At 43.3% G+C, this 12,333-nt stretch overlaps 1 protein-coding gene across 2 annotated transcripts in view; it reads left to right on the top strand.

The window, feature by feature from the left end:
- Window positions 1-6,202: 6,202 nt before the first annotated feature.
- The window catches only part of CGRRF1 (cell growth regulator with ring finger domain 1), a 33,584-nt gene continuing 27,453 nt past the window's right edge, over window positions 6,203-12,333 (top strand). The window contains exon 1 of one of the 2 annotated variants that reach the window (XM_080642799.1): window positions 6,203-6,436. In XM_080642799.1, coding sequence (XP_080498925.1) covers window positions 6,333-6,436 — 104 coding nt within the window. In that variant the 5' untranslated portion in view covers window positions 6,203-6,332. The remainder of the gene's footprint in view (window positions 6,437-12,333) is intronic. The other variant, XM_080642798.1, reaches the window with a different exon arrangement.

Raw genomic sequence — 12,333 nt, 5'->3', positions numbered from 1 at the left:
TTGGTGGTCTACTCCACTAAGGAAGGAGAGGCCTTGCATTTGGCTCTGCACCCCTGAACATGACTTAGGAACAATGGCAGAGGTGGCCTTGTTTGATATCCTGAGATAATTGCTGGTTCTCAGTGGCCTACAGGTGCTACATGGGAGAATCTACATATTTATACATTCCCTCAGGAAGTAAAATTGGAGATGGTGAACAGGCTGGTGAACAGTGGAGCTAAGATGTCACAGTGCATTAAGGCTTTATAACCAGAGGTAAACGGCTGGAACTTTTTGTCTCAGGAGTGGTTGCCAGCCGGAGCCACAAAAGGCCAGTGAAACCTGCTTTACCTTATTGAGGACTCACAAGTGTTGTGCAGAGCTCAGACCTCATTTTTCCAACCCTACCATGAGATCATGTGAATATCCATGAAGCAAGAGGGAGAAGTGAGAGGAGAGATTAAGAATTTTTCTGAAAGAGACCAGCTACCTAAAGGGGCAGTTAAACTCAAGGATACTAGGATACCTGTAATGGATAAATTTAAGCTCATGAGTCTCCCATTGTCCTCTCCCTTTTTTCCTTCCTTCTACTACTCAGTGGGGTGAGGATTCACAAGCAAAACTAAATCAGTTATAGATAATAAAGAAGAGCCATTCTGTCTGTTCACCTGAGAGTTATACATTTTATAGCCTAATACAAATACTTTGGGCTGCCAAATGATCTCATGGAGAAGAATGTCCTTCCCTCCCTCCTTCACCTTCCTCACTTCTTCCTTCCTTTATTCCTTCCTTCAGTAAACACCTGTTGAGCCTCTACAAGACGTATGTTCAGCACTGTTGGCACACACATCAATTAGGTGTCATTCCTACACTCAGATAGCTGGGGACCTAGAGGCTACATAGACGAAGTAAGCATATGCTTTCACCAGAGTCAGGGGGCTCCATATAGATCCACACTGGGTGCTGTTGGAGAGGGCTCTCCCCAGGGGTTGGGAAGTGTTCAGGAAGCTTCCCGAAGAAGAGAGATTCAGAGTTGAATCTTAAGGATAACTAGAAGTTTTCCAGGAGGAGGAGGAAAGAAAGCTTTCAGACAAAGGAAAGAGGATATACACATAGCTCTGATGATTAATTTTATGTGTCAACATGACTTCTGCATGGGGTCTTCAGATTAAACATGATTTCAGAGTGTTTCTGGGTGAGATTAACATTGAATCAGTGCACTTGGCAAAGTAGATTGCTTGCCCCAATGTGGGTGAGCATTGTCCAATCTGATGAAAGCCTGAAGAGAACAGAAGGCAGAGGAAGAAGGAATCTGGCTCTCCCTGTTATTTATTTATTTTTTTCCTGCATGCTTGCTTGAGCTGGAACATTGGTCTTCTGCTGCCTTTGGACTGAAATTTATACCATTGACTTCCCTGGATCTCAGGCCTTTAGACTTGGATTGGAATTATACCACCACTTTCCTGGATCTCCAGCTTGTAGATGGCAGTCTATGGGACTTCGCAGCCTCCATAATCATGAGAATCAATTCCTCCTAATAAATCAATCAACCTCTCTCCCAATATCTATATCTATCTACCTACCTACCTTTCTCCCTACCCCTTCTTCTGGAGATCCTTGACTAATATAATGGCCAATTCTGAGATCTGAAAATAGCTTATTTCATTGATTTTAAGATTCATTTCTTTCAACATTTAATTTCTCTGAAGTCAGGATACAACTAACAATCCATGGCATCTTACAATTTTGTTATTGGTGATAAAGTAAAGGTGAGGCTTAAAGCATCCTAAAGTGAATGAAGTTCACGTTTTGGGGTCCCTCATTGGCATCGTGCCCTTCCAGGGCCTTATATTTAATTTGTATTTGTAATTTTGTGTTCAATCTCTTAGAATGGGTCCCCAAAATGAGCTTCAGGCCCTATAAACCTGCATCCATCTCTAATGTATCCAATGTATTTTTAGAAGATTGGTAATTCAGTAGGTTGATGATTAGTATTTATAGGGGATGAGGGAAGAAGATCAGGAATGGGTGGTGAGAGATTGGAAACTTAGGACCTAATTTCAGTGAATGACAGCTACATCCATTCTTCTGGTGGAAGAAGCCAGAAACTTCCACTCCTGCCCCTCTCTCATGCCCCAATTCAATCCATCATTAGGTCCTGTATATTTCTTCTATGATAGAGACTCCTGGTCCTCCTTCAAACTCCGTTTTCTTCTTCTATGAGTAATAGAACCCTCTACTTTTAGCCGGATACTCTGAACAAAAACAATTTTCCAGCCTCCCTTTCAGTTAAATGTGGACACGAGGCTTAGTTTTGGCAATGGAATGTGTGCTGTATCCTTGGAGTTTCCTTAAATTGAAGTGGAATCTCATTCTCCCCCTTTTTCCTCCCTCCTGCTAGCAGGAATATAGACATGATGGCTGGAGCTGCAGCAGGCATTTTGGACCATGAGGTGACCTTAGGAAATGGAACTACATAAAGCAAAATAGAAGCCTGGTTTCCTTGCACTGTGAAGTACTATATCAATCCTGCATTGCCTACCTCTGGACTTTCACTTAAAAGAGAAATTAACAATCTCAAGTAATATACCGTTACTATTTCTGTCACTCAGTTAAAATAATTTCCTACTAATACTCCATTTCACTGCAAGTCCTCATCACTATATAATCAAAGTTACCAATATTTCTTGCCTGGATTTTTTTTAATATTGCTATTAATTTTTGGAGAGAAAGAGAGAGGGAGAGGGAGAGGAAGAGGGAGAGGGAGAGGGAGCAGAACATTGATGTGAGAACAGGACATTGATCAGCTGTCTCCTGCACGCCCCCTAGCAGGGATTGAGCTGCAACCCAGGCATATGCCCTGACTGGAATTGAACTGGCAACCTTTTGGTGCACGGAATGATGCCCAACCGAGCCACACCGGCTAGGGCTTGCCCTTAATTTTAAAATAACCTATGAATTGATATCCCCATATTTACTCATATCTATTACAACCTCCTACCAATGAGTTTTCTACACAACAGCCTAAGGGATTGATTCAAAATGCAAACTGAATGTCATTCCCTGTATTAGTCTACCTAAGCTGCCATAATAGAATATCACAGGCTGGGTAGCGAAAACAAAATAATTTCCTCACAGTTTTGGAGGATAGAAGTCCAAGATCAAGGTGCCAGCATGCTTCCATGATTTGCAGATAGCTGCCCTGTCACTGTGTCTTCACATGACTTGGTTTCCTTGCACTGTGAAGTACTCTATCAGTCCTGCATTACCTACCTCTGGATTGCTCTGTATGCACATGCATAGAGAGCAATGTCTCTTCCATTTTAATTTTTTAATAAGGATACCAGTCTTACTGGAGTAGGATCCCACCCATATAACTTCACTTAAAGGCCCCACTTCCAAATGCAGCCACATTGGGGTTTAGAGCAACATGTGAATTTTGAGGGACACAATTCAGTCCATAACACTCCCCTTCTTCAATCATATCCATGGCTTCTCATTGCTCTTAAAGTTGAGTAGTTAAAATGGCAAGACTCCTGTATGGTCTGGGCCCTGCTATCTCTCCATTTTCATGTCATAGCATGCTCTTCCTCACTCTCCGTGATTTAATCACACTGGCCTACCATTTTCTCAGCTATACTATGATTTCTCCCACCGTGGGGCCTTTGCACATGCTGTTCTATATGCTCTTTCTCCCCTCATGTCCCTTTGCTTGGTAAACCTCTCTTCATCAGTACTCAGCTTAATAATCTGTTCTTCAGCCCTGGCCGGTTTGTCTCGGTGGATAGAGCATCAGACTGTGGACCGAAGAGTCCTGGGTTTGATTCCAGTCAAAGGCACATACCTCGACCTCTCCCCAGCCCGGGCTCTGGTCAGGGTGCATGTGGGAGGCAACCAATTGTTGTGTTTTCTCACATGGATATTTCTGTCTTTCCCTTCTCTTCCATTCTCTCTAAAAATCAATGGATAAATATAGAGTGAGGATTAAAATAGATAAATAAACAAACAATCTGTTCTTCAGGGAAGCCTTCCTTGGTCAACCATATGTTTCCCCATTCCCTCATTATGAGCTTTCATAGCTCCACGCACCTCTTTTTAATAGAACTTATCATAATTTGCCTTTATAGTTTGTTAAAAATTCTTTGGCTAATGTTTGTCCTTTCCATTAGATAATAAACTCCATGAGAATAGAGATATGTCATTTTTTGCTCATTTTTGTATCCCTAATGTCTTCTACAGTATATGGAACATATATGACATGCAAGATACAGTTTCTGAATAAGTAAGAGGTAAGTGGGAATTGGGTCATGTAGAGGTAAGTATGACAAACATGAAACTTGGGACTTAATTCTCAAGCATATATAGCATGGCAATCAAGCATTTCTGGTGGTGGAATGAAATAAGATGTCTTTAAAAGAATCTATGTTGGAAGTAAAGTGATAGGTTTCAATGGTTGTAGCAGGTACCGAAATGGGAAATAGGGTTTGAGTTAAATGTGTTAGTACCTGCTCTTTTTGTAAATTCTTCGGTGTAAATCAGGTTAGGTCTCAGTTTTCTCCACTGCTGGTTTGGGATTTGGCTTCCATGGCCTGGCTAGTGAATTATCCTGTTCACCTGTTTTCTGTCTTCCAATATGTTGCTGCTATTATTTTATTTCCTGTTTTTGTTGATTTACTTTTTAAATCCCTTTTGTTTTCATTATGAAAATTCTTTATTGTTTATGGCAATAAAATTGCTTTGCACATTGGTCAAAATTTTTGTTAAATGATATTATCAAGTAAGTTGTGGCAAAACTGAGGATGAAAGGGTGGAGGTGTAAAAGGATACATTCTGGAGAGCAGTGTTTCTCCAAAAGCTTAAAATGTTCATACTTTTTGAACCAAAAGATCTACCTCTAAGAATTTATCCCAAAGAAATGATTTAGCTTTAAGAATGTTTATTGAAGTGTTATTTATAATAAAAAAAATAGTCTGACAATTGGGGGCTAAATTAAATAAGTTACATACTTTCAGAAATCACATATGTAGTCATTAAAAATTATGTTGTTGAACCAAGCTTCTCACCCAGTGCTATTCCAGAGAATACCCAATACGTGGTCATTTGCCAAGGGATATGTGAAACCATAGAACAAATTTACCTCATTTTCTTCCAGCACTAATTTTATTGGTGATTTGGGAGTGTGGAGTGATCACTAAGTTTCATCCCAAGGACCTTTGTTCTTTTCTTCCTTGGTAACCCTACCCCGAACCCCCATCTGGAATTGTATCAGGGATGTTGCTGCTCAGAATAAAAGACCACATTTCCCCATCTCTGTGGTAGCTAGGTGTGGCCTTAGGATTAAAAGCAAATTAATAAAATGTCAGTGGAAGGGTTGTGAGAGACTTCCAGGGAGGCTAACCTGATGGAGTTGGCTGAGCCCAAATGAAGAAAAGGGGTACACTTAAAAACTTCTGCTCAGTTAAAAAATAAAAATAAAATAAAAAATATATATATGTATGTATATATATATATATATATATATATATACACACACACAGAGACACATATATACACATGGTACACATTTAAAATTCTTATTAAAGTGAAAATTAATTTTAAAAGTTCAAATATCTAATTCTAATTTAAAGGGTGTAAGGGGAGGCGAAAAAGGGGGGCAGTTGATTTATTTCTATGAGCATCTTGATATGCAATGCTAATTTCCCTCTACCATTAAATCCAACTCGAAAAGGCTGACAAGGCTCGTATAAACTGCTTGTGAGATTCCAGTTGGCGTTTGTACAGTGCCTAAGTTTTCCAGGTAAAACAAGAGCAGGTTTTGGGGTTGTTTCACTTTGTAGAACCCAAGATGCCGCCGGCCTTCCCCCTCCCAAACTTGCCTCGGATCTAACATGTAGGGTTTCAGAATTTAGGCTCTGTTACGTCGATTTCGGAGTGCGCCTTCTCTCTATGGCATCAGAAAACCTTACCTGAGTTTAGGACAGAGTTGGCCCCAATACCTATTTAGAATTTGCCGCAGAAAAGCGGGGACCGCTGAGACACACGGGCGGAGAAAACGCTCGCTGGTTACCAATCCCATGAGTCGGGGTGGTGCGAGTCATGGCCCCGCCCCTCCGTGAAGCCAATAGCTCGGGACGGGAGCGGGAGGGGCGGGGCGAGCCCTGCAGGCGACGTCGTGATTGGCACGGCGGCTTCCGCAGCCCGCGAGGCAGCCCCTACTTCCAGTGTATCAGAACCCCAGGCGGGTGCGGAAGTACAAAGTTTGTCCGCTGCGGGGCACCGTAGTGGCTTTAACCAGGGAGAAGCGGGCTGAGCTGGGCTGGGCGCTGGATCCCAGTTGAGCTTTGGAGACCCCGATGGCTGCGGTGTTTTTAGTAACGCTCTATGAGTACTCGCCACTTTTCTACATCGCGGTGGTCTTTACCTGCTTCATCGTGACCACCGGCCTGGTATTGGGATGGTAAGTGCCCCAGAGCTAAGGGCAAGGGAAGGAGGGGCAGCCAGCCAGGGAGCCGGGTCGCGGCGAACTGCTGGGGGCATGGAAGCAGGGGGGCTGCGACGCTGGAGCTCCTGGGGCTGTTGGGGAGCCGGTGCCAAGGACTCCAAATGGCTCCGCGAGAACAGCTAGGTAGACACTGCACCTGCATTACTGCCCCGCATTACCGCCCGGTCCCCGCCGCTGCGGGCATACGGGGGTGGTGCCAGATTGAAGTATTTCACCCAGCTTTGTTTCTGGGTAATAAAGCGTCCAGTAAGGGCCTGGTCTTGGATAGAATACTTGTCCGCCAGCTTCTGTCCCAGATTGGGGCCTACTATGTGCCCAGTGTCCAGTCCCCTGCGGTGCAGCGCGCAGACACGGACAGTAAACAAAGCTGATTGTTTTACTTCTGAATTGAGCACTTGGCCTCGGCGTAACTTGTAACAGAACTCCATTGTATCATGTTTAGAGAAGCCTCGTAGGTAACAGCTAGTTGAAACCATTTTACTATATCCATTGATGAGAGAGATGTGAGCTAGATTTTGAAGAATGAGTGTTTTGAAAAATAAGTGGAGTAAAATATGTATGGTAGAGAATAGAAGGCATTCTAGAGAATACAACATGGGCAGAGGGCCAGAGGAGACATGTGTAAAATGAGTGAGGATTAACAAAAAAATAAAATACCCTTGATCACAATATATGTGCTTACTTTAAAGAAAGGACAGGAGCCCTTGTCATTTTCTGACAATATGTGCTATCTTTAGGAACTAAGCAGTTTTAATGCTTTCACACTGCTCCCCACATTGTAGGCAGTAGAGCATAAAACTCCTCGTGTGTGGTGGGGGAAGATTAAGACCAATTTTACACAATTTGTTATTCTTAGCCCATCAGATTTTATTGCTGTTGTTCTTCAAGAAAGTTTGTGATTGGAATTAGGAAGCTGTTGCCCAGTTGAGAAAGGCAGTGTTAACACAGGATTTTAAAATAACTACAGTGTTAGTGTTATTCTCTTAAAGAAATGTAATTTTTCTCCACTAAAGAAAATAGGTGACTAGTTGATAATTGCAGTATATCCTTACATTTTAATTTTCAATGGCCAACTAATGAGATGTTTTAGATATCTGTCTTTAGTAGTATTGAGAAGAGGAAAATGAGTGAAGATCCTATTGGTAATGATGGCAGCATCTGTGTGTTAAGGGTAGTCAGGAACCTCATGTTTGTAGTGGTTAAGAGACAGACTTTGGTATTAGACCTAGTTCAACTCCTGGTTCAGCCAAGTTTAAGACTTGGTTTGAAAACTTAATGATACTCTGTGTATGGTTTTTCAAAGGGTTGAAGCTAAGATAACTGTAGAACATTTGGAATTCTGGGTGCAGGACTGCTAAGGCCAGAGACCATGTTTGTGCTAGTCATTTTCATCCTGATTTGGGTTAAACCAGTCACTGATCTTGAGGCTACCCAACTATTCTCTCCATCTGGGTTAGCTTTGTTCATCTAGATAAATTTTTTACTAGCATTTATTTGCTAACCTAAGCCAAGGTCACAGATGCATTGAGTAGAAACAATGAAAACCATCTAGATCTCATGAAAACTTTCTAATAATACCCTAGGCAGAAGGTAAATCCATTAACCCACAATGCTCTTCATCCTTGTCATTCTTTTTAACTTCTCATAATATAGTCCCTAGCGGTCATCTGTCTTCTCTTTCATGGTTTTTATCTCAGTACAGCTCTGTGTTTCTTTCCCATTGCTTCTTTACACCGTTCTCCTTGTCTAGCTGCACTGTGTGGGAGTGGAAATAAAACAGGAACTTCTGATTATTGGAATGTCAATAGCAATAGTAAAGAATCATGCAACTAGAATTATGGTGTTTCTATTTAACTACGTGGTGGTTTCTGTGAACTCTAGTAGCTCACATTTATTAAACTCCTGCTATTTGCCATGCACTGTGCAGAAAAAAAAAAAAAACAAGTTTTAACAGTTTTTAACAGTTTCAAATAATCAGAGAGCTTAACTCTGTAGCTACTCCCTGCTTCTTCTTGACTATAGGTTATTAAGCTACTAGAGGCCCAGTGCATGAAATACATGCACGGTACGGTCCCTAGGCCTGGCTGGCAATCAGGGCCGATTGGGGCCTTTCTTCCCCTGGCTACTGGTTGCCAGCCGCTGGCCGGGGCCTTCCTTCCCCTGGCTGCCAGCTACTGGGGCCTTCCTTCATTCTGCACCGCCCCCTGGTGGTCAGCACATGTCATAGCTAGCGGTTGAACTCCTGGTCAGTCGAACTCCCGAGGGGACAATTTGCATATTAGCCTTTTATTATATAGGATTGTCTCTTGGCTTTATATCACCATTATTGTACTCTGCTTTGTGAATCTGAGGCAGAACCTCTAAACCTCATTTCTTCTTTGCTAACTGGCTGCCCATGAGGCTTTGCCAATAGGGGAGGGAGAGTGGAAGGCTAGAGGACAAGAGGACTTGCCACTTCCTGTTTGATTCTTTTTCTTGTTTGTCTCACCACAGCAATAGTGCCTCACTCTGGCACTAACAGTCATTCCCAGTTTTTCAGTTCATAGTTTTCCATTTTCTTAGAACCAGACTCATTGCAACCCTTCAAAGATATCAATACTCTTTCCTCAGATCTGAGTCACAGCTCTATGGGGGTCCTTCCTCCAAATTTCTAGGCTCTAATAACTCTCTTTCCTCTATTCCTTATCCTAAGAGTGATCGTTGCTTCCTATTGTTAGTACTTTTTTGATACGCAGTGTCCCTCTTTTGCCTTTTCATTTCTTTAAAATCTGGTTAACATCTATCTATCTATCTATCTATCTATCTATAAAAATATACATATATATAAAAAATAGAGAAATATGCTAATTAACCGGGACACCATAATGGGTCGACCGGACAGGAGGAGGTTGCACGCACAGCATTGGGGGCAGGGCGGCAGGGGCTTCCGCACGCCTGTGCTGGGGGAGGGCCTGATCAGCAGTGGCTGCGGCTGCTTCAAGGGCCGGAGAGGGAGGCAGGGCTGCACTGGCAGTGGCCACAGCTGCTGCGGGGCCCAGGGAGCGAGGCAGGGCCAGACTGGTGACTCGAGGGTGGGCGGCGCCACGTGATTTTGAATCGCACGCTGAGCTCCTAGTTTTTTTATATTAAACTAGATGCCTGGTGCATGGATTTGTGCACCAGTGGGGTCCCTCAACTTGGCCCGCAGGGATTGGGCCGGAACCAGCTCTCCGACATCCCCCAAGCAGTCCCGGATTGTGAGAGGGTGGTTCTCGGGTGACGCACCCCAGAATCGGGCTCCCTCCTCTGGTTATAGTACGTCTCCCAAGAACTGCATCAGCCAAGTCAATGCAGCTCGGCAGCTCCTGCATTGAGCGTCTGCCACCTGGTGGTCAGTGTGCATCATAGCTACCGGTCAGACTGTCGAATGGTCAGCCGGTTGCTTAGGCTTCTATATATATATATATATATAGATAGATTATCTCTGTTAAAATTACTGGTATGATTTTGGTCTCCTGACTGGACTGATAAAAATGTCAATAAATTATTACTAAGAATGGGATCCTGGGGGGAGAGGAGACTCAGAGATGGGTTTGGAGATTGGTATGGTTATTTCTTCAGGTCCTTGCCAATTCATGGCATACATTGGCATCACAGTTAATAAAATCACTCACTATTTTTGGGTGATTGTGATAAAATGATTTCTGAAGCAAGTGCTTTGGGGCAGCGGTGGCTAACTGGTGGTCCATGAGGTCTGAAAGATTAGCGACCACTGACTTGGGGTACCAAGTGGCTAACGCACTTGACCATTATGGCAGTAATGATGACTATAAGGACTGAGGGATGGGTGGGATGGTTACTTCTGAGATCATTAGAGCACTTATGGGGCGGGAGGCGGGAAATACAGACAAACTCAGTACGAGAGTTTCTGTGGTTCTAAAGCACTTTATCAGGTAGCCCCTGAGCTAAAAATTGAACACAGCTCTAATTGTGCTGGTAATAGCATTGCACAGCCCTGTAGATATCTCATTTAGGACACCGATTTGAAAGAAGTGGAGCCCTGAAACTTGGAATGGGAACATTGAAATAGACTTGAGCATCTGGAAACCCCAAGTCACTCTGAGCCTTCCTTGTTGGTGGAAGCAGCCTGCTCTCCATGTCTGAGAAAATTAGCCTTTCTGTGTTTAAAGGTTTTATAATAATCTCGCCGAGGGCAGTTGCTTTGCATGAAGCACTGAGAAATATATTACTGAGAGGAGACTTATCCTTGGAAATCTCTGGCACCTGCTTCTCTAGGCTATTTATGATCGTGAGAGATGCTGCCCTTAGGGCAGACTTCCTGACTTAAAGTCTAGTGGCAACACATAGCCACAGAAGTCAAGGTGGACATGTTCCATAATGGGTAAGGGAAGACAAAGCAGAAAGTGTTTTGGCCTGCAGGGATCTTTGGCAGTGTGTAATGGATTACAATGTCCCTGGGAATGAAATAGATGGTGGCTTACTAAATGATACATGAGCTGCATAAAAGGAAAAACTCCAGGTCTGGAGCCTGAGATCTGACTTGGGTCACAACAATGGACAGTATGACCTTTCACCCAGTTTCCAGGTCTAAACCAATCCATAGATTGGAGCTTCTGATTGAAGGGGAGGACAGGTCCCCTTGGGGAAGGACCCTATGTCCTGTAGTACTGCCACAAAGATACACTGTAAGTCGACCTTTCTCAAAGGCTATTGTCTCTGAGCAAATATGCTCTTCTCTACTCTGCTTTATGATACTGGGGCTGGGACTTTGCAAACCACATTTCTCTTGTGCTAGTTCCATATCTTCTTTCTTCTTCCTCCTCAAGTTCCTCTTCCTCCTCCAGCCTTCCAGTCTCTTTCTTAAAAATTTGCTCCCCTTTCCTGGTCTTCATTTTTGCAACATTGGCCTTCACCCTAGCAGTGACAATTGGCCCAAGTTGCAGCAGGTTTTGTTTTTTTTAGCTTATCATTTTTTTCTCATATCTAGAACCTGTCTTATGGCACTCCTTCAGAGATATCAGCACCAGCTGGCCAGAACTGCTACCAAAAAGGTCTGGGTCCTAGCTTTGGGGGGATTCATTCTCTAAGTTTCTAACTTGTAATAACTCCCACTCTTTCCTTTATTTCTCCATCCCTAGGACAGTAATACAAAAACATCTGAGATAGTAATTGAGAAATATAGCAGTGTTAGGACATAATTCAGCTAAGGCAGGAATGAAAAGCCAAAGAGCAAAACCATTAACCTTAAAGGAAAAGGTTAATACCTTGTGTTAAAATTAGGACTCTGTTCATCAAAAGATACCATTATGAACTTGAAAAGGCAAGATGTAGAAGGGGTGAAGATAAATCCAACAAAGGGCTCATGTTCAAAACATACAAAGAATTTCTGTAAGAAAACCAAGATAGCTGCATAGATAAACACCTAAACTGCTACCAGCACAACAATTTCAAAACTACAACTAAAAGACAAAACGGACATCTTCCAGAACCACAGGAAGGCTGGCTGAGTGGAAATTCTACTACTAGAAGGAAAGAGAAAAGCACACTGAGACTCAGAGGAGCTGCAGGAGGCAGAGGTACTGAGACGCGTGCGCAGAGAGGACTGGCAACTGAGTGCGCGGCTGGTTTTCTCAAGTGGGAAGGAGACAAAAGCTCCTGACTGCACTGAACTCCAGTTCTGGGCGAGACTCTGGGGACCCAGACTCATTCGGGGAGAAACTGGACTGTCTGGCAGCGGGCGGAACTTGAGGGTGCCTTTCTCTCAGAGGTGCCTGCAGCAATTACCACGGGACACTGAGACACAAGGGCCTATTAGGGCAGGGCTGACGGGAAACCAATGCTGTCTGCTCCGC

The sequence above is a fragment of the Plecotus auritus genome (genome assembly GCF_963455305.1).
Source record: "Plecotus auritus genome assembly, chromosome: 1".
Lineage (NCBI taxonomy): Eukaryota > Metazoa > Chordata > Mammalia > Chiroptera > Vespertilionidae > Plecotus > Plecotus auritus.
The sequence above is the reverse complement of the archived record's forward strand: the minus strand, read 5'-3'. Positions and strand labels throughout refer to the sequence as shown.